This window comes from Macaca mulatta, chromosome 13 (assembly GCF_049350105.2).
Source record: "Macaca mulatta isolate MMU2019108-1 chromosome 13, T2T-MMU8v2.0, whole genome shotgun sequence".
Classification (NCBI taxonomy): domain Eukaryota; kingdom Metazoa; phylum Chordata; class Mammalia; order Primates; family Cercopithecidae; genus Macaca; species Macaca mulatta.
The window spans coordinates 101235531-101257522 of record NC_133418.1 but is presented as its reverse complement, the minus strand read 5'-3'; the positions used below and the strand labels follow the sequence as shown (position 1 = coordinate 101257522).

The following is a 21992-nucleotide window of genomic DNA, read 5'->3' as shown; positions in this document are numbered from 1 at the left end:
GGCATGATCACAGCTCACTGCAGCCTCAACCTCCAGGGCTCAAGTGATCCTCCCATCTCAGCCTCTCAAGTAGCTAGGACTACAGGTGTGCAACCACCACACACAGCTGATTTTTGTAATTTTTTGTAGAGACGGGGTTTTGCCATGTTACTCAGGCTGGCCTGCAAACTCCTGAGCTCAAGTGATCTACTTGCCCCAGTCTCCCAAAGTGCTGGGATTACAGGCATGAGCCACCACACCCAGCCAACTGCTGTTTCTTTATCAATCATAGCTTTAGCCTTGCTCCATTTTCTTGCCTTCTAGGTTCTTAAAATTATTCCTACTTTCCAATAGCATCTAATCCACTGCAAAGCCCCACTTCCTTATACTCTAACCAAAATCACTTAACACAAGCCCAAATCTTGTATGGTTCCCTATGACACGTATTCTCCCTCAGTATAATAAATCACCTCATCTTGTTTCACTGCAGATATACTCCTGGTGGTCTTCCAGGATATATCTGTTATCAACCAGATAACAAAAGTTGGGACTATACACTTGAATACAGGATGGATTAGGAATAAAATAATTACATAAAAATACCAATAATCAAAAGAACAGATAACATTCTACATAAAAGGATCTTTTGACACATAAACTTATCCTATCATGGATTTCCATGAATTCGAAATTCCCAGTGTTTATCAGCACTGTGATTGTTGACTAATAAATTTTCAATTAAATTCGCAAATCACAATGTAAATATAAAAAATAGAATGTAAATGAAGAAACGAACCCCTGAAAATAATATCTGTAACCATACAATTCTCTACTTTAAACACATTATTTTTATGTAGACTATGAGTTTCTTATTAACAAGTTTTGAAAAACAACAGGTCGTGAAAATTAATCTATCTAGAACACAGGCGTGAGTTAGTATTTAAATGGTAAACTGCCTTCTGACTGATTTTCAAGGGAAACCTTGCCCTATGCATCCTTACCTCCTGGGTCCTTGTCTGGATTATACTCTAAAGCATTGCTACAGATGAGGTCAATATCTTTCAGGAAATCCTTTGCAGTTAGGTAATTATGTTTATCAATTTTAGTTATTACTGTTGATAAGTCCATTGGTTCCTTGATTACTTCAAGATAATCTGAAACCTAAAACAAATAAGATATTTTAATAAAAATTAGTTCTGGTTTTTCATATCATCTCAGTTCGTAAAAACACAAAATAAAAACAAAGTTCTTTAAAAATTAAATCTAAATATCAAATAAATAATTTATAAAGATAAAACTGCAGTGCTGTTTATGCTACCAAAGTTACTATCTGCCATACTTTCCATGAAAGCTTCAGTTTCCAAGTCATACCTAAATCAACTCTGAAATGTTTCTGTTCTTAAAATTTGAAACTATGTCTGTTTTGTTTTTTTTTTTTAACCCTTTGGGCATATCTGAGAAGAGAATGTATGGACAAAAATACCCAATGAGCATCAATAAATGTGACTTCAAGAAAAAGAAAAGGAAAATAAAAAGCAAAGACTTTTCATACTATGAGATAAGTTATTCTGATAAATCTCTTTAAATTTTCAACAAAAATTTTCTTTTTCAGTTTTCTAGAGTGAACTATTTCATGGAAAGTATTTTCCACTCCTTTGGAGTCATCACAAACATTTAGAGTCAATTACATAAGAAAATTAAGTATAGTTTTCCTAACCAGTATGAGATTTGCTGGATTTGTCCCTAGGTATAAAGAAATCTACAAACAAACAAACAAAAACAAACATGCTGCTTTCTGTGCTGATTTTCTGTGAGATAACCCTAAACAAGAGATATTAAGTCTTGATTTGCCCAATAAATTGTGTATCCCCGACCAATAAGAAAGTGCTAGCAACTTATGTATCTACTGCCTTCCCCAATGCAAATCTCAAATCAAGTAAATAGGTTTGCTATAAAAGCAGTCTTAGCAGTAATGTCTAAAATTAGTCCAGGAAAGATTTCTAGGGAGATGGTTAAGTTCTACTCTATGATCGTAGGGTTAGTTTTCTCACAGTTTCAGAGGGCATCTATACCATTATTTTTAAATTTACACATTCACACACACGCACGCACATATACATAATTTATATGTTTTTTAATGTTTAGGATTACTTATAAAAAATATTAAGTAGAAGTGTATGTGTGTTTTAATTCATTTTTCACCCTTTAGGAGCTGAAAAACCAGTCAATCTCCCTATAAGAGAAGTAGCAGAGTTATACTGAAACAAACTACCTCAGAAGATATTAGCTGGATTCCTAGTTCTGGTATTTGACACAAATGCCTGTGTACAAGTGGAAACTGTTTTATAAACTAAAAAGCACTCTAAAATGTATATTATTAAAGACTATAAATGTGACCACCCTATGCTTAATTTTAAATTTAACATTTGTTTTCTAAAGTTTTGTTTTCTCTGCAGTCTGCTTTGGAATTTGATAAAGTTTTCAGACACTTTAAATTCATTAGTTAAATAAAAACTTTAGTTTTAGGTTATCTTATTTCCCCCTCTCGATCCTTCCCAGAGACTCCTATGTTTTCAGCTTAAGAGCTGAATGAACCTGAGAAGAAAAACAAAGGAGAAAACAAGAGAAACATAAGCCTAAATAAAATATTTATCTGACCAACATTTTCTGTCCCTTTGTACTACCTTACCATCATTTATAAAACTATTACAGATGGGATTTGAAAATCTGACAAATCTTTTCTGATTGGAAAGAAAAGAGTTTTCCTGAGCAAAAGCAAAACTGGTTTACTCTCAGCATGGGAGGCTGAGTTGGGGGCAAGCCCTTATCCTTTAAAAAGTGTTAAGAGTCCAAATATACCAAATAGGGGAGTGGAAGGAAGGGCATGCACACATATCACATTTATTTAAAATAATTTTTTAATCAGCTGATAGTTTTAAGATTATCTAAAAACACTATGGGGGGGGGAAATTCCCACAAATATAAACGGATATTTATTAATTAAAAAAGCAAATTAGGCATGTCCTGTTATCCTGTTGGAAAGATATAAAGTAGCTATGATAACGAATGTGGGCTTTGAATTTTAAAAAACTTTCAAGTCTTGGCTATGTCACTTGCCAACAAGTCTGTTTCCTCAGCTGCAAAGTAAGAATAATAATAATGATCCTACAAGGTTGATAAGAGGACCAAATGGAAAAAACAGTGTATTGTGGATAAAGGTACAAATAAAATCAGTCTCTTTATTCCAAAAAGGGGGGAAAGTATTTATTTTCAGACTTGCCGGGGGCGGGCGGAATGTAAATGCTAGCTCATTCTTCCCAGCAACAGATGAGGTAATGGTTTCAAAGGAATCCACTCAGGTCCAAAAGCACAGATTTCACAATTAGGATACAACATTAAATTCTGAATCACTCATAATTCAATTTTTTTTTAAAAAAAGAAATGAATAAAAAACTAAAAACACCAAAGCTGTTCAAACATGGAGTCTGAACTATAAGAAGGAGGCCAGTAAAGATTACACTGTGTTCATCCACACACTACATTATCCCAGGATAAAACAAAAACCAAAAATGTAGTTGACAGTATTGGATTCCCAAACGGAAAATTTCTTTTCTCATCATCACAAACCATGCTCCCACAAGCACACAAAATAATACACATATAAAGTGAGAAATTTTCCACTGGGAGCAGAAAAAACCCTTAGAAAGAAAAATAATTTAGTTGCACAGGATGTTTTAACTTCAAACAGCATTCCAGCCACAGGCATTCTCAAAATATGAAAGACAAAGAAACTTCAGGTTTTTAGCTACCTCTTTTGATGAGGTAAACATAATTTGGGAAATGCCAGTATTAACTGGTATTGATTGGTTAACACCAATATACTCTTTGAGAGCAGAATTTATCCTGGAATAAAAATAGTCTAGTATGGATATTTGACTAAGGCAACTTTTAATCCTCTTCTTAAATCGAAGAGTAAGAGACCACAAAGATTAATAATAATTAAGAGGACATATATAAATTGGTTGCTAATTTCATCCAAAAGTCACCAGATATTTGCTGATGACATAGGTAGTTATCACATGGATTAAAATTTTATAGGCTAGGGGTAATATTCATCCATGCCTTTGCTTTTTTTTCCTTCCAAAAAAAGATGTCAATATTTTTTTCTTTTAGCCAGTTCAACTTCACTGTTTGCACACTACTGAAACAAGACCTCTTCAATATCCACCGGTTTGCTGAAGATGTTAAAGCGTTTATCTGTGGCCAGCCTCTTGGTTACATCCCTGAGAAACAACCGCAATTCTCTTAAAGTATTTTCCTCCTGGTCCTCCATTCGATTTTTTTCTGATTCTGATAATTGACGAGGTGGAGAAGGTAGTGCAAGAGGAAGCACTTCCATAGCACAAAGAGCTAGAGAAAACAGAAGAAAATGTTAAGATTCCAACATGATGGGCCAGGATCCTTTTTTGGCATTCTCTCAAAATGTTCTTTAAAGAAAAGAATTACAAATACAGTCATGTGTTGCTTAACAACAGGGATACATTCTAAGAAATGTGCAGTTAGGCAATTCTGTCATTGTGTGAACATCATATGAGTATACCTGCACAAACCTAGATGGTATAGCCTATGACATACCTAGGCTATATGGTAAAGTCTATTACTCCTAGGCTATCAACCTGGACAGCATGCGACTATACTGAATACTGTAGGCAATTGTAGCACAGTCATATTTGTGTATCTAAACATAGAAAAGGTACAGTAAAAATACAGTATTATAATCTTACGAGGCCACCATCATACATGCAGTCCATCGTTGACCAAAATGTCATTATGCAGCGCATGACTATATGTGTGAAACATGCAAATCCAGCAAGTAAAAATTTGCATAGAAACAAAAAGGAAATAGCTTCACTTTATAAAATAACTCACAACAGGACCCCTTTAAAAAACAAAATCATTTGATTTTGAAATATTATTTATATATAACTTACAAGAAATAATTCAAATCAACACAAATATCTCCAAGTAAAAAAGTATTGCATACTGATTTTCTCAAGTCAACCTTGTTTAAAAACTGCTTCTTAAAATGAGATTGCCTTATATGCATAAAAAGTATAATGGGCAAGTAATATTTGATCCTTCCTATCCCCAAAAGAATTCTGATTTTAGGCAGGTCTCCTGCCCTCATATTCTGAGTACAACAGAGTAGGGACAGTGAATGGCACCTGCAGGAAGGGAGGGAAAAAAAAAAAAAAGAACAAAAAAAGGAATTCCTCGGTCATGAAGGAGATGGAAAACCAGTCCTAAGTGTTATATGTAAAATCCATGGTACTCACTACCTATCCTAAGAAAAACCAAAAATCTTCTTAAAAGGTAAAGTATTAACTTTCCTAATTATAATGTTCTCTAATTTTAAAAGACTTCCCTGATATCACACTAAAGCTCAGAATTAAAATTCTAAGTATTTTTCTCTGATTTCTAAATAGCTCCTAAGATGAAAACTGAAAGTCAACAGAAACAACTGAAAAAGAATATCAACAGTAAACACAGAAAATTCAAATCTATGAGATTAAAATATATCTAGAAGCATGAAAGACTGAAATAAATCATTTTCATAATGAAATATTTAGATTAACAGGAAGCAACAAAATAAACCATAATTTACATATTAAACTTCCCAAGGTTTTGGGAGGGAAAAAACCAAAACTACAGCAATTTGATAGGTGTTCATTTTTAAAACACCAATAAAATTTGGAAAGGAGCCACTAAAGAACAATAAAATTACTAAAATGTTACATAATATAACCAGTGAAAAACAAAGCAAAAAGAATATGGAAAAATAAGGACTTGGCAGGGATGGGGAATGTATTGAGTATCCTCCAAGAAGGGCTCTAAGAAACATAAAAGATGGAACGAGGGTAAAGAGGCTTAAAAATTTTTACCAAACAGGATTGTTACTTCCTAGAAGAGGCTAAAAGATTAAGCGAGTAGATCTTATCCTTTACGCATCTTTAAGATTAGGAAAATAAAACCTCTTTCGAATGACTTAGAATGCAGCCCTTACTATGTCAAGGAACTGAAATCTGACAAATTCTTGAGGTACCTCGTAAAGCTCAATTCTAGAGTCTAAAATTATTGAGTCCAAACCCAAGAAAAATCTAACACTTAAAACAAAGCCAGAATAGATTTTCAAATGGCTAGAATAAAATGTTAAATGTAATGGGTCCTAACTAAGTCTCTGAAAAGTCAATCAATAAATAAACTAGAAATGGCAAATGTTCTAACCAGCCCATCAAATCTACCATGGCCCAACAAGGAATGAGCACAACACCTGGTGTTCACAACCTACCAGTTCAAGTCCTGGGTACTTACTGTGACTAAAGCATAGGAGAACTGAAGACTTTTTTTCTATGACTTTTTGAGCCCCATAATGTGAAATCTACCAGAGGAAGTGGTTGAAGTCATAAGAAGAAGTCCTATTTAGTAAAGCTTTAACAAGGCTATACTTCCCAATCTCAAGTCAGATGAACACAATGGACACTTCCACATGTCATCTAAAGATAAACAGAACCTGACAAACTCTCCTCACTTCCATGAAGAAAGGGCTAAAATAAACTGACTCCAAGAAAGGGCATTTCTTAACTCCATCCCCCCACATTTTCCTAAAGGCTTTACAAACTTTACCAGCATGTTTCCTTCGTGGTGGAGCCATTGATGCCTGATTGAGAATCAATTCTTGAAAAAATTTTCTTCTGTCTTCTTCAATAGGCCTTTGAATATACAAGACCTCTTCATACTGTATTCTAAAGATACATTTAACCTACACATATACACACACACAAAGACATTAAATATATAAAGAATTAAAAGCTTACATATCATACCAAATTGCAATGTCTTCATCTTCCAGTATCATGTTCAATATTCATAGACCATTCACATGGGGTTATAGTTAACCTAGTCCTAGGCTATGCTGTTGAAGGGTTCAACCTCATGGGCTAAACAGGAATGGTAGAATGTCCAGTTGCCCAAGTCATTAATGAATGATACTATATATCGAGTAAGAGTCATCAGACAATAGCAAAAAGGATAGCTGGTTGTAACAGATGGCAACAATCTCAAAGGGCTTTTACATAAGAGCTGAAAAGTAATTACTTAGAATCTATAATAGAGAGCTGGAAGAATGTTAACACTGCCATCTATTATCCTCATATTTCTTTGTATTCCCTATTCATTGACTTCCCTTCCTGTGCTCTTTCCCTACAAAGTCTATTTCACTGTAATCTCTGGAATCCTGGTTCCACTGCAAATAAACTATACCTCTGGTCTAGTTTATGTTCCATGACACACTCCAAAAAGATTAAGCCAATTATTCTCATATCTTTCAGCTCCATCCACTTGGTGATTACTCACCTCTTCTGTTTACCTACTCAGACTTTGACCCCAGGTGTCCACCTTCCAAGATATGCTGTTTAAATCCTCTTTATCTCATCTAAATTTGTCTACTATGACATTAAACACTGTATTTAATTTTTATGGTTTTTCTAGAATGTCTACTTTCTACCTTCTAGACACCACACTCCCTGAGAACAGAGATCACTTCTTATTCATCTGTTTTCCTACACCTATCCCAGTGCCTGGTATTTAGCATGCCTAATAAGCATGTACTGAAAGAGTTAACCTTGTGATTTTTGTTACCCAGCCCAAATCAAATTGGAAACTGCAAATAAAAAAAGGGAGGTGGTCACTAGTATGGAAAGATATACCAACCATGATACTGAGAAAATATGGATTAGAATCGAACACATCATATTCTTGCCCATTTAGCCACACGTTTGTGGTCTAAATTTGAATAATTCATTGAATTTGTCATTTCTAACCACTTACTGGATTAAGCCTATGAACTGAACCCTTAAAAATTCCATAAATATTATGTCATTCAATCTTTATAACAATGAGGTAAGTATTATTTCCTCATTTTACAGATGAGGAAACTGGGGCTTAGAAAGATTTAAGTAATTGGCTTAAGGTAATAAAGTGAATAAAGAAAACTAGATTATATAAACTCTAAATGCCTTTTCCAGCTCTGAAATTCTAAGAGAAGAAACAATGAAAAGTAAACATCAGAATTCAAAAACTGGATGGGGAATTATTTATCTCAACCTAAAGTCAAATCATTTAAGTTTATAAAATTTCACCTTGTGTCCTGCCAGTGCTTTTGTAGACTACCTTCATGCACAGTTCCCTCCAACTCTTTAATCTACGCTTTGCTGGCCTTTCTTTGAAAATTCTGGAAGTAAGTTTACTACTGAACATATTTTGTATGCCAAACATCATGCCAGACACTGCAGTTATAAAACTAAAGAAAATGTGTTTGTTCTCTGCTGTCACAGATCTTAAGAGTCTCAGAAAAAAAGCATTATGATACTATGCTGGGAGTACTATAACAGAGGTAGCAAAACACAGAGAAGAGACCTTGCAAGGGATGAAAAGACTCTAGGTAAGATGTAGCAGAAATCACTTACATCAATTGGGTCTTGAAAAATAAGTAGAACTTAATATCCTAGACGTACCATGATTTCGTTCAAGAATGGCAAAACATTTCATTTTAACTATTCTCTCTGATAACTTTCAAAACTATGTTAACACTTTATGAATACAAAAGCATACCAAGGACAGGCCTACAATAATCCATGGATATTCTTACCAGGTTACTACCAACACCTCTGAATCCAACATTTTATAAGTGGCATAAATTATACTTCTCTAAGTTCACTCCTAACCTTATCTTCTGACAGTCCTAGCCTCAAACCTTATGCTGTACCAAAGACAAGTCTTCCATAATTCCCAGAACAAATCACGCTGTCTTTCACATTGGTTCACACTGGTTGTGATACATACTATTAACTCATTTCTGACCACTTCTTTAATGCACCACTCAAGCTGATGCTTTCTGTGTGATGCCTTCCCTAACTTTCCTAGACGCACTTAGGCACACCTTCCAGTATTTATCATTAAACTTTTTTTTGAAAAAACAGTTCAATAAAGTTCAGTAAATTTTTACAGTTGTGCAGCCATCACAAGCACACTTTAGAACATTTCCATTACCCCAAAAAGTTTCCTCATGCCTACCTGCAGTCAATCCCCACTCCCACTCCCATGTCCCAGCCTAACAACCACTGATAATGCTTTCTGTCTCTAGAGAATTGCCTCTTCTAGACATTTCGTATCATACAACTGATAGTCTTTTATGCCTGGCATTTGTCACTTAATACTTCAAGTTTTTCCAAGTTGTAGTATGTATTAGTATTTCATTCCATTTATTGTTGAATAGTATTTCATCACATTTTGTTTAGCCATTCACCAATTAAAGAACATTTGGATTGCTTCCACTTTTTACTAGAATTAGTACAACAACTAGAAACATTCCCATACAAATGTCTTTCTGTGAACGTATGTTTTCATTTCTTTTGTGTAGATAACTAGGAGTGGAAATGCTGAGTCAAACCATAAATTTATGTTTAACTTTGGAAAGTGGCTGCACCATTTACAATCCCACCAGCAGTATATAAGGACTCCAGCTTCTATATCCTATCCAATACTTGGTATTGTGTATTTTTGATTATAGCTATTAGGTTGTTGTAAAAGCACTTTTTTTTCTTTTTTGGGGCAGCTTTTAATGGCAAAAAACTCTTGCCCCAACCTACACGTTAGTAGGTTGCAGTGGTATTTCATTCCTGAATGACTGATAATGAGCATCTTTTCATATGCTTATCATCCATTTACACATACTCTAAGGAACCTCATATAAAAGGAATTATACAAAATTTGTCCTATGACTAATTTAGCCTAATGTCTTCAAGCTTCATCCATGTTGCAACATGCATCAAAATTTCCTTCTTTTTAAGGCTAAATAATGTTCCATTGTATATGCTACATTTTGTTTATCCTTTCAACTATCAATGGACACTGAGGATGTTTCCACCTTTTGGTTACTGTGAATGATGCTATTGTGAACATGGTGTACAAATACCTGTTCGAGTCCTGCTTTCGATTCTTTTGAGTAAATGCCTAGAACTTGATTTGCTGGATCATATGGCAATTATATATTTAAGATAATGTCATACTGTTTTCCACAGTGGCTATACAATTTTACATTCCCACCAGCAATGCAAAAAGGCTCCCATTTTTCCACATCCTCATCAACATTTGTTAATTTCTGTTTTTTTAATAATAGCCATCTTTTTTTTTTTTTTTTTGAGACTGAGTCTTGCTATGTCGCCCAGGCTGGAGTACAGTGGCGCGATTTCGGCTCACTGCAAGTCTCCGCCTCCTGGGTTCCCGCCATTCCCTTGCCTCAGCCTCCTGAGTAGCTGGGACTACAGGCGCCCACCACCACGCCCGGCTAATTTTTGTATTTGTAGTAGAGACGGGATTTCACAGTGTTGGCCAGGATGGTCTCAATCTCCTGACCTCGTGATCCGCCTGCCTTGGCCTCCCAAAGTGCTGGGATTACAGGCGTGAGCCACCACGCCCAACCTAATCTGAGTTTTCAACGCCCTTACTTGATTTTTCTACTTGAAGTTACTGATTTTCCTCTCCCAGGTCCTACCATAAACCTAAAGACACAACTACATGAAACAAGTTGACAGAATGCTATATGTAATCTTATTTTCATCAGCAGAGTTGAGGAATATTTCTTTAAATAAAATTAATTTCCAATATACTGAATTATATAATCTGAAACTTGCTCATAATAATTTAATAACAAAGCAGATACTGTGAATGTCTTCAGAAACAGAAGTACAATTCTGGCCAAGGTTTATAATCCTTCCTACAAATATCTCTACTTTATCTGCTTCCTCCCTTAAGAGTCTTTTTTCTGTGCTCAACCTTAAATTAGCTCTCTTCTCTAATTCTCCATAAATATCTTGCAATTCCCATATATCTCAACTAAAATTCTCCAAGTATCTTCAGAAAGGGTTTATAAAAGTAAATTTACTTACACTACAATTCTGCATGGTTCTCAAGTGGTCAAAAATTTAAAGAAAAAATATTTTAAAAGAAAAAGAATTCTGCAGAAAGGGAGTGAGGCTGGGCAAAGGTTATTTGAATTCTATGTGATGATTCAACTGTTAGTTCCTTTTTTCATGCAGTAAACTTTTACTGAGTAATTCCCATGTGTTAGCACTGTGCTAGGAATGGGAGAAGTGATGGGTAGTAACACCTGAAAGAGCTAGTGGTCTAGAGACCAGAGGTTCACAAAGTTTTGGTCTCAGGACCCCAAAAAAGCTTTTATGTATGTGAGCTATATGCATCAATATTTACATATTTTAAATAAACCCATTACATATTAACATTAAAAGAATAAAACATACATTATTTTGAAAAATATGTTTTTCCAAAATATAGAGAGAACATAAAACACACAAAATATAAAACAAAATTTAGTGAGAAAAGTGGCACTGTTTAATCTTACTTTTTTGAGACAGAGTCTCACTCTGTCACCCAGGCTGGAGTGCAGTGGTGCAGTCTTGGCTCACTGCATCCTCCACCTCCCAGGCTTAAGCAATCCTCCCACCTCAGCTTCCTGAATAGCTGGGACTACAGGCACGCGCCACCATACCTAACTGATCTTTGTATTTTTTGTAGAGATGGGTGTTTCGCCATGTTGCCTAGGCTGGTCTTGTACTCCTAGGCTCAAGTGATCCACTTGCCTTAGCCTTTCAAAGTGCTGGGATTACAGGCATGAGCCACCACACCCAGCCAGCACTGCTTTAAATGTTTTCAATTCTCTTTTGTGTCTGGCTTAATGGAAGACCACTGGATTCTCATTTCTGCTTCTGTATTCAATCTGTTACAATATGTTGTTTGACTGAAGTATATGATGAAAACCCAGACTCAGCAGATATGTAGTTGGAAATGAAACTTGATAATCCCCTGCAAAAGTCTTGGGGACTCCTCAGGGGTCCTTGGACCACACTTTGATAACAGCTGGTCTGGTGCAATGATTTCTGACACTTCTTGATCAAACACCTCATCAGTAAAAAATATGAAAATATTCCCATCACTATATGCATATTTATTTAAATATACTATTTTGCTAATATACTACTCGGAAATAATATATTATAAACCATATACACATGAAATATACTGTACTATTAAATATACTATTTTGCTATACTATTATTAAATATACTATTAGCAAAACAGTATATTTAAGAGTACGGTATATTTTTTGTGTATATGGTTTATAGTATTATTTATTACAAACCATATACACATGAAATATTTAATACGAAAAATAAAAATGAACAGAAATGCTAATGTTTTTCCCAGGATACTAACGCACTGAGTACAAACTCATTGTGGGGACTATTGAACTACGAGAGACAGATACATACAAAGAGACGCAAGAGAACGTCAAAGAGGTTCTAAAAGATGAACTTGTCACTTTGCCCCCTAATAAGACACAAATCATGGAAGGACTAATTATTTTGGGGTTTTCTTCTATTTTAAAAATAAGGTAGGGAAACTTCCTTTCTCCTTCATCTGTGAATAATGGGGTTTATTTTCTGATTATAATGGTATTTATTATGGAAGATATAGAAAATAAGACAATAAAAAACTAAAATGACTACAACCTTTATATCCACAGATAATTACTATTAACATTTCTATGTATATCCTTCCAGTTGTATATTTATAAACTGGAATAATACCATACATATTGATTACCTGCATTTTTTAAAACAATACATTTAAACATATTTTCATGACATTAAATTTTCTTTTGTTTTTTGAGACAGGGCCTCACTCTGCTGCCCAGGCTGGAGTACAGTAGCACAACTGTGGTAATAGGCTATTTTTTTCTCTGAGAATTGGTTTTGTACTGCCCACTCTCTACCTCATTTCTTCCATAGATCTGGCAACTTGCTAACCTACAGCTACTTGGTCTACAACTCTCTGTGCTGCTCATTCATTCACCAAATATTTATCAATATGTGCTAAATATTAGAGACTACTATCTTAGCTTGTGACCTAAAGAAAGCAAGCAGGCTAGGTGCAGTGGCTCATGCCTGTAATCCTAGTACTTTGGGAGGCCAAGATGGGCAGATCACCTGAGGTCAGGAGTTCAAGACCACCTGAGGTCAGGAGTTCAGTCTGGCCAACGTGGTGAAACCCCGTCTCTACCAAAATACAAAAATTAGCTGGGTATGATGGCAGATGTCTGTAATCCCAGCTACTCGGGAGGCTGAGACGGGAGAATCGCATGAACCTGGGAGACAGTGGTTGCAGTGAGCCAAGATCATGCCACTGCACTCAAGCCTGGGCGGCTAAGTGAGACTCCGTCTCAAAAAAAAGAAAAAAGAAAAAAGAAAGCAAGCATTCTAATGGTAGACTTGAAATTAAAATGAAAGGCTTAGCTGGACATGGTGGCTCACACCTATAATCCCAGCATTTTGGGAGGCTGAGGCAGGAGGATCGCTTGAGACCAGGAGTCAAGACCAGCCTGGGCAACATAATGAGACTTCGTCTCTACAAAAATAAGTAAACAAATAAAATAAAATGTAAGACTTGGGAACAGAGGAGAATTTCCTACAAGCTATTAGTATAAAACATGTTATATAATCAAAAGAGAATTCCCATAATCTTCAGCCCACAAATATGATATCCATGATAGCTTTAATAACTACTTATAAAGACAAAAGCGAGAGGGAAAGGAGCTGAAATTTCAGAATTCAATGCTGGCAAATTTCTACTATTTTAGATAGTAATTAAGGGCATTGGTAAATAAATACTGAAAAAGTTTACTAGTCAGTAGGCTTTCTGAATCCATTAAAAGTTATGACAACAGTATAACACTGAAAATGTATATGATATAATGTTAGCTTTAAAATACTAAACCAACAGTAAAATTACACTTGCATATGGGCAACAGAAGTAGGCAACATAAAAACTGCTTATCAAGAAGTCAGACTCATAGAACATTTATTTAAAAATTTTTCAACCAATATAGAGGGAAATTTTCAGGGAATATTCTCTATATATTCCCAACTAGAATCCTTATTTATCCCACATTTTAACTCTTTTCTTTCTTTTCATAAAATTATAATAAAACTGAGAAAGAGGATCTAACTTGTAAAGTGGCTCCTAGGTTATATCCAGGTTCAGGCCATTCTTCTAAATCAACTTCAGCTGCATTCCTATTTTATAATACTAATACCAAACATTTAACAGCTCCATAATTTCAAAAGAAATTCACATATACTGTCTCACACCAATGACCCTGTCTGTTATTATCCACATGTCATAGATGAAAATGAAGCAATTATAGGTTAAGTACTTATCTAAGATCAAAAGACTAGTAAGTCAATACCCTGGTTTTTCTAACTCTTGCTACATACAGCATTCTGTTAAACTTTATTGGACTCTATCACAAACATTGTGATTAGTGGTCTTCATATTCTATCAGATACTGAATAATCAAAAATGAATTACTCTACATTTAACATATTTTCCTTACAAAAAGCAGTAAATTATACAAATCTATTTTAGCAAGATAATGAAAGCTGAAACATAAAAGAACTCAGTAAACAAACACTTTAATCATAAAATTCTAAATAATCAAGATTTATATTATAGCATTTAAAACATGTAAATCTTTCATATAAACATCATTCCTACTTTGTCTCCTGGGAAAAATATTTCTAAGCATTTCTAAAGGAGAGTATTTCAAGACCTCGTAAGCTCGGGGTATTAAAACAATTTTTAAAAAATCAATTTCACTCAAGTAAGATGATCTACTAATTTTTTCTGAATCGACTGTGATTTTACCTTAGATACGAACTCAAAGTTAGATTTCTGATTTGAAAAATACGCATATTAGAAATAACATTCAAGTTAACATGATGCTATCAATGAAAGAGCTGAAAGGTCAAATCTCATCAAATGACCTCACAGATGATAAGGATGAGAAGGATATAACTGATAGTGATATAGCCACAATTGTCTTAGAAAGCTGAGTAACCCTTTTCCAAAATGCTTGAGACTAGATGTGTTTCAGATTTCAAACGTTTTCAGATTTTAAAATATATGCACATATATAATGAGATTATCTTGGGGATGGGACCCAAGTCTAAACAAAATTCATTTAAGTTTCATAAAAACCTTACACACATAACCTGAAGGTAATTTTATACATTTTTAATAATTTTGTGCATGAAACAAAGTTTTGACTGCAACCCATCGAGTGAGGTCAGGTGTCAAATTTTCCATTTGTGGCTTCATGTCAGTACTCAAAGAAGTTTCAGGTTTTGAATTTTTTAATTAGAGATGCTGAATCTGTATATATACATGTCAGGTTCTGTTCTAAGCATAAATTATCTCAATCTTTATAACAACACTGTGGAATACCACTATACCCAAAAAGAAACTAAAACTTAAAACAATAAATAATTTACCTACATCACACAGCTAATAGGCAGTTACACTCAGGATATAAACCCTGACAGTATTGATTTTATAATAATTAAAAGGTATCCAATTTACAGGGTCAACTATTTTAGAACAATAAGGAAAGATAAATACTTAATCAGTTCTTACCTCTTCAGGCAGTTCACTGTACATGGTTTCAGAGGTAGACAATAAAAATATAGGTGAAAATGATGGTATATCTTGTAGCAATGTCAGAAAAGTTGCTCTCACAGTTTCACTGACAGCTTCCCACCAATCTCCAATGTGAGGCATGTAAACAATACTAGGTACTGTTCTTCGAGCTTCACGAAAAATCTGATTAAGGAAAAAAACCAGCATTAAACAACTCAAATTGATTATTCTAAAGTCTACCCAGTAATCTCCAAATATATGAAATGTGTCAGGCCTATTACAGTCATTAGTTTCAGCCTCAAAATTTAAGTTCAAGAAATGATACACAAGCCTTACACAGCTTCAGTCTACCCTTGCTCCACCAAAAAAAAGTACGTTTTGCCCTTTAATTATTCTTATTCAGTATATATTAACAGTGGAAGGTATCAAATTGCTCCACTTATCTAGCATGTAAAGATAATAAAGCAAAATACCACTGTAAAATATGCTGCAGATAAAGAGATAAATATACACCTATGGCACTCATGCGATATCCATAAACTTTACACAAAGAATAACAACACAGCTTACGTTTTTGAGCACCTTGACTAAAATCATACAATATATAAATTAATCATTTTAACCAAGATGTACCACCCTAGAGCTTAAAATTAATGAACTACCTGCTGAACCAGTCATTCACCTCCTCCCATTATCTTAGTTCAATATTTTATAAAATAGTCACAAAATACTCTAACTTACCTAAAGAGCAAATGATTAGCAAAGAGCTCTGGGACACTTCCATTGTTGGAAAATACAAAATGAAGTTTTCCCCAGGTGTTAAAAAGAGTCTTAACCATAGTTTCAATCACGCTCTACCAACACACACCAGTAGGGACCAGCTTGGCTATTAGTAAGCTGCCAAGCTGAATTAATGCCCCTTACTTATTAAGTCGACAGTTTAATATCACACCAACAAATTCTGACATGTTAATAGGACATTTCTCATTATCTTTAACAAGTTGAATTATAAAAATCTTTCTTCCATTTTAAGAATTCTATTCCTAAAATGCTCTACTTATTTTCCCTTATTTTTAACACATTTCAATTAGCCTATGTAATATACAAGATACAGAAATAAGAATTAAGCTGGGCACCGTGGCTCACACCTGTAATCCCAGCACTTTGGGAGGCTGAGACAGGCAGATCACTTGAGGTCAGGAGTTCAAGACCAGCCTGTCCAACATGGTGAAATTCCATCTCTACTAAAAATCCAAAAATTAGCCAGGTGTGGTGGCGCACGCCTGTAGTCCCAGCTACTCAGGAGGCTGAGGCAGGAGAATCGCTTGAACCCAGGAGGCGGAGGTCACAGTGAGCCGAGATTGCACCACTGCACTCTAGCCTGGGAGACAGTGAAACTCCATCTCAAAAAAAAAAAAAACAAAGAAAGAAGAATTTAATATTTAAAATTATTGGGATTATCGGAAACTATCCTAAGAATCAAAAGTATTATTTTTCTTTAATGAGTAAGCTTACCACTTACATACATTTCTTAAATAGTGTATTTTATACAGCTTTCAACCTTCTGTGTAAAATAAAAGATACTGCCAATTGAATAATAAACCAGTTGAAAGAGGCTCAAATAGTAATTGGAAAAAATGTAGATGTTATGATCACTCACATCAAAAGTAATATTTGCTCCTTCCCTTCCTTAATATTTGCATATCCACCAATCCAGAACAGTTGTACAGTACAACTCCTTCAGGACTCTCAAATTTTGACCTTTTCTGCAAACACGTACCCTCCTATCCTGGATCTTGGAAATCCAAGGATTATTTTTTTCCAAAGTTCTTGTAGAAAATTCATAAGAGAAAAACAAGCATAAATATTGGCAAAAGGAAAGCACCATGCAGAAGCACAAAGGCAACTGAGGCATTTATTTAAAAAAAAAAAAATTACATGCCACCCAAATCAGGCATGGTTACATGGAAGACAGTGACCAACTCCTTTTGTCACTTTACAGTTCCCCACTCTGTGCTGGTAAAACAAGAGACAGTCAGCAAAGAAAGAAAGGTGATCATATGAAAGACTAACCAACTATAGGTTACTAAGAAACCTCACAAAGCCAATCACTTAATTCGGCCATGCAAGCTACCACATACATGCCCAGGGTATGAGAGAAGACAGGAAAACATGCCTTTAAAAAAAATGAAATTTTGCCTTTGATTTTAGTACTTCTAGGTTAGATTTTCCAGGAACATGTGCTGAGAACATCTAGCCATTAAAAAATATCAAAGAGGATGAGCAAAGCAACAGAAGGTTAAGTGATAATAATTTGACAGACTCAGAGGTTAACTACAGGTATCTTAACTGTATTTGCAAGGGTGAACTACATACAATCATCACCAGCTCTAAGAGGTGAGGTTTGTTTTTTTCTATTTCTTTTTTTCCTCCAATTGTCTCAAAATTAACATGATACTGAACTCAAATTGAACATGATAGCGTATTGACCCCATTTAAAAATTTAGAAATTTTTCCACATTTCCAAAAAATTTCTTATTTTCATCTCATCTTCTCAAAATCAACAAATTGAACGTGACATCCTACTAGTCCAATAAAAAAAATCTGGAGGCTTTTTACTTCCAAAGCTTTTAGGAAAATGTCCTTCTTGACAAAAAAAATTTTAAACTATATTTGAAAACTTACTGGGGAAAAAAAATCAGGCAAGTCTAAGATGAACATGGAAAAATAAAAAGGCTTCGCCTTTCTGATCTATGAGTGTATAATTACATGAATTGAGAATTAACCTAACTACATGAAATACCACCATCTATGAAATATTTTTGTAATTTTTCTCCTAAGCCTTTAGAGGAAAACCATCCTTAATTTCTAGAAATACTAAAAAGCACTATTAAAACAAGCTTTCTTTTTAATTCCTTGTTCTATGTCATCTCAGAATATTAAAATAAACTTTTATATTTTCTTTAGATCTATAACCAGTCTGTTCTAATTCCCATTTTGTAATAAAAATTCAAAAAGAACAGAGTTTGAGAATAGCATTTAAAAATTCTTAGCATATAAGCAATAGGAAAAAAAAAAGTTTAATCCTAGTATGATTTTTTTCTGCAACATAAAAACAGCTCTTGAGCAGTTTGCTGGTAACTTTTAAAGTGTGGAGTAAAATACACTCTGTGAAATCAAAGACCAGATAATTCAGAGTAGAAAAATATAGCCTAGTTTCAATGAAGCGGCAACTGGCTTGGGAACAAGTGATGCCATTTGAGAACTAGAAAAATACTCACCTATAGGGTGTCTTGGATTGGTGGATGTGCAAGGTGTAGTAGAAAACAGAAAAACTGTTATAGAAAAAAAAAAAAAAGACAGTAGGCCAAATTACTGAACCAACCGTTTCAAAATACCTCTGACATGACCAGCACTCTTGCACAAGTAAAATGAACAAACACCAGCATATGTGAACTGTTCATTTTGATTCTTTATTACATTATACTGCATTTCCTTCTGACCTCCTTCTTGCCACAGACATTATAAGGACCTTAGATAACAAATTTTTTAAAAACTTTCTTTATTTAAAAAAAAATCACAAACTACTTCCTCTAAATATTAAAGATATTAAAGGCAAAAATCAGGCCACCGAAGTTAGAAGTAGCCATCCAAGGAAGCAGTCATGATATAAACTGCACTTATAGTTACAAGAGTTCTAATCATCTCAAAAGCTAAACTTTGAAGTCAGCATTTTAGCCATCAAATTAAAATGTTCCGTCCATGAAAATTTAGTGTATTTTTAAGAATTTGTAGTCCCACAACAAGCCATTTCCTTTAGAAAGTGAAAACTATACAATTTTTAAACCCAAATGTGAATGAAGCAGAAAGCTCAAAGCCAGTATCACTTTTACCTGCCTAAAGAGGGCAATATAGAAAAGAAACAACTTTAGTCATCAAGAAACTTCCAGAACTTGTCTCAGTCACTTAATAGTATTATAAATATATTAAAATTATAAAACACAGGTAAAAGAAAAATGTTGGGACCTACAACATCCTCAATGTTTATAAAAATTAAAAGGCACTAATAAGTTTAATTCTTTGTGCCATGCTATCAGAAATTATTAAAATAATATCTTTGCATTGCTGGTGGCTTTATTCCATTTTTATCCCTTTACTCTATCTATTTATATTCCCTTTATCTAAGATTTATTGAGAATCTCTTGTGAAAAGAAAGCACTGTCTGGATTCTAAAGATTCAGGATTCAATAAATAAGGTACAAATTTCTTTACATGCACACAAAATAAGCCTGTTATAAAACACATCTGTACTAGTTACTGAACTATGGTAGTAACACAAATTAGCATTTTATGAAAATTAAATCACTTAAATTCTTTTTCTTTTTCTAATATTTTCATTCCCTAAGGACTTCAAGAATTTCAGTAAGTATGATACACTCCAGGTCAGGATAATTTAACTTGTCTACAACTCAAAAAAAAAATTATTTTTTAAGTGTTGCTATGGAAAAACTCAGATATCCATGTGAGCAAACACAAAAGCATCCAAAGTACACACAGACTCCTACAGAGAAATCCAGAAATCTATAAGCACAAACACAAGAGCAACCAAAGTATACACACAGGTAAGTACATTAATGCCTTCAAGCTATTCAACCAAAAAGAATTTCCCCTGGGAAATTCTAGATAACAATTTCTCTCTGGGGAAATAAATGCATTTAAATTTTCATCAAGAAAAGACCTTATTCACCTTTTGAAATTATTCCCAACACCACACAGTACCTAAACTCCAAAGCTTTTCAGACCATATATAAATGCATTAATTGAATCAAACCTGTCTAATAATTAAAAAGATAAAATACAGCACAATTATCAGTCCCTTTTTTCTAAACCAACAATAGAAATATACAGGAGGCAAAAAATTATATTTGAGGATGTCAGAAAAGGAGAATCATAGTTTTGTTTTGTTTTTTAAGAGTGTTAATACCAAAGGTCTTTTACTACCAATATTAACATCTCCTGCCTTGCTGTAGGACTCAATAATTACTTGTGAACTTAAGGGGGCAACCATAAATTTTCCAGGCTATACCAAGGGTTCTCATTCTCCTTCCAAAGCCCTTGGAAGACTGTGAAATGCTCAGTGACATATGTGTGAACACACACACACACGCGCATGCGTGCACATTTGTTTCAGTAATAAATGTTGGACTAATGTCTAGTGACCAGCTAAAGTACTATAGCTCAAAGTGAGAGCTACTGAAAACCTAGAATAGTAATATCTGAGATGCATTTTTACAAAGTACAGATTCCTGGGACTCATTCCAAATTGAGTGAATCACAATCTATGGGCGTGGAGCCAGAAAATCAGAAATTTGTATAAGTACACTCAGGTGATTCTTATGGACACTAAATCTTAAGAAACAATAAGAAAAACATTGCTTTTTAATATAGTAGACACTAACTCTGCCATTTTTTACTCCAACTGATGATATTAATCAATAGCTGAGTCCGTCAGAAGGAGAAAAGAAAGTTCTGTCACGTATATTCCTGTGCATGTATGTTTTAAAGGACAGACATAAAATGAAACATGATCCCCACAATACAAAAAATATCAAGTAGGGGTCTCCCACCTTACCACATATATACATACGGCCCTTTAAAAGTGATTTAAGATTCCCTTTAAGACTGCCTTTCATGTTCATGTTACACTACTAAACTTAATTGATATTAGGTATTTTAGAGCCTGGGGAAAAGAGAAAATATGCAAGAATAACTTACCAGACTAAACCCTTATATTACACATCGATCTAGAGAGAGAACTCTGAGTACAGGAGGACTAGCTCCCAGGAAAGGTGAAGCAAAAAGGAAGAAATGAAAAGGAATACAGAAGAAAAGATAATCTTTTTCAATCTTTCCAGTGTTTCACCACCTGACTCATGCACTCTCTTTCCTACAGCTTTTGTACCCACTTATAACCTGGTTTGCCAACCTCTACCAATTATTTTAAAATTCCTCTTACATTACATAACAGCTTCTTTTTGCAGAATTTGTTAGCAAAGACAGTGTTATATTTATGAATGTAAAATAATTTTAAATATGCACTTAAGACACATATAATCACAGATTAGCCAAGACATCCGGTCTCTGGCCAGTGTTGCAGATAGAGTGTGGGTGTCTGCTACCACGACTGCACTTCATGGCTCAAGTCCTGGCAGACTGACTATCCAGGAGGAGTCACTCTAGAGTAAGCTCGACTTCTAACCCAGAAGCTCTTAGGTATACACTGAAAAGATGAGAAGCCTTAATGTACTAGAGAAAGTGAAAAACGACCAAAATGATAGTGAGTTTTTGTTGTTTTTCACTATCAAGTGACACCTCTCTCCTTCCCACCAAAACAAAACAGT

The 21992-nt window shown here is 34.4% G+C and overlaps 1 protein-coding gene across 9 annotated transcripts in view; it reads right to left on the bottom strand.

Moving 5' to 3' along the window:
- Nucleotides 1-21992, bottom strand: part of ATAD2B (ATPase family AAA domain containing 2B) — a 174313-nt gene that overhangs the window by 33097 nt on the left and 119224 nt on the right. For 6 of the 9 annotated variants that reach the window (XM_028831940.2, XM_077960071.1, XM_077960075.1 and 3 more), the window contains 4 exons: nt 15589-15774; nt 6664-6799; nt 4193-4389; nt 981-1140 (listed from right to left, as the gene is read on the bottom strand). In XM_028831940.2, coding sequence (XP_028687773.1) covers nt 981-1140; nt 4193-4389; nt 6664-6799; nt 15589-15774 — 679 coding nt within the window. The remainder of the gene's footprint in view (nt 1-980; nt 1141-4192; nt 4390-6663; nt 6800-15588; nt 15775-21992) is intronic. The other 3 variants (XM_028831941.2, XM_077960072.1, XM_015111804.3) reach the window with 1 other exon arrangement.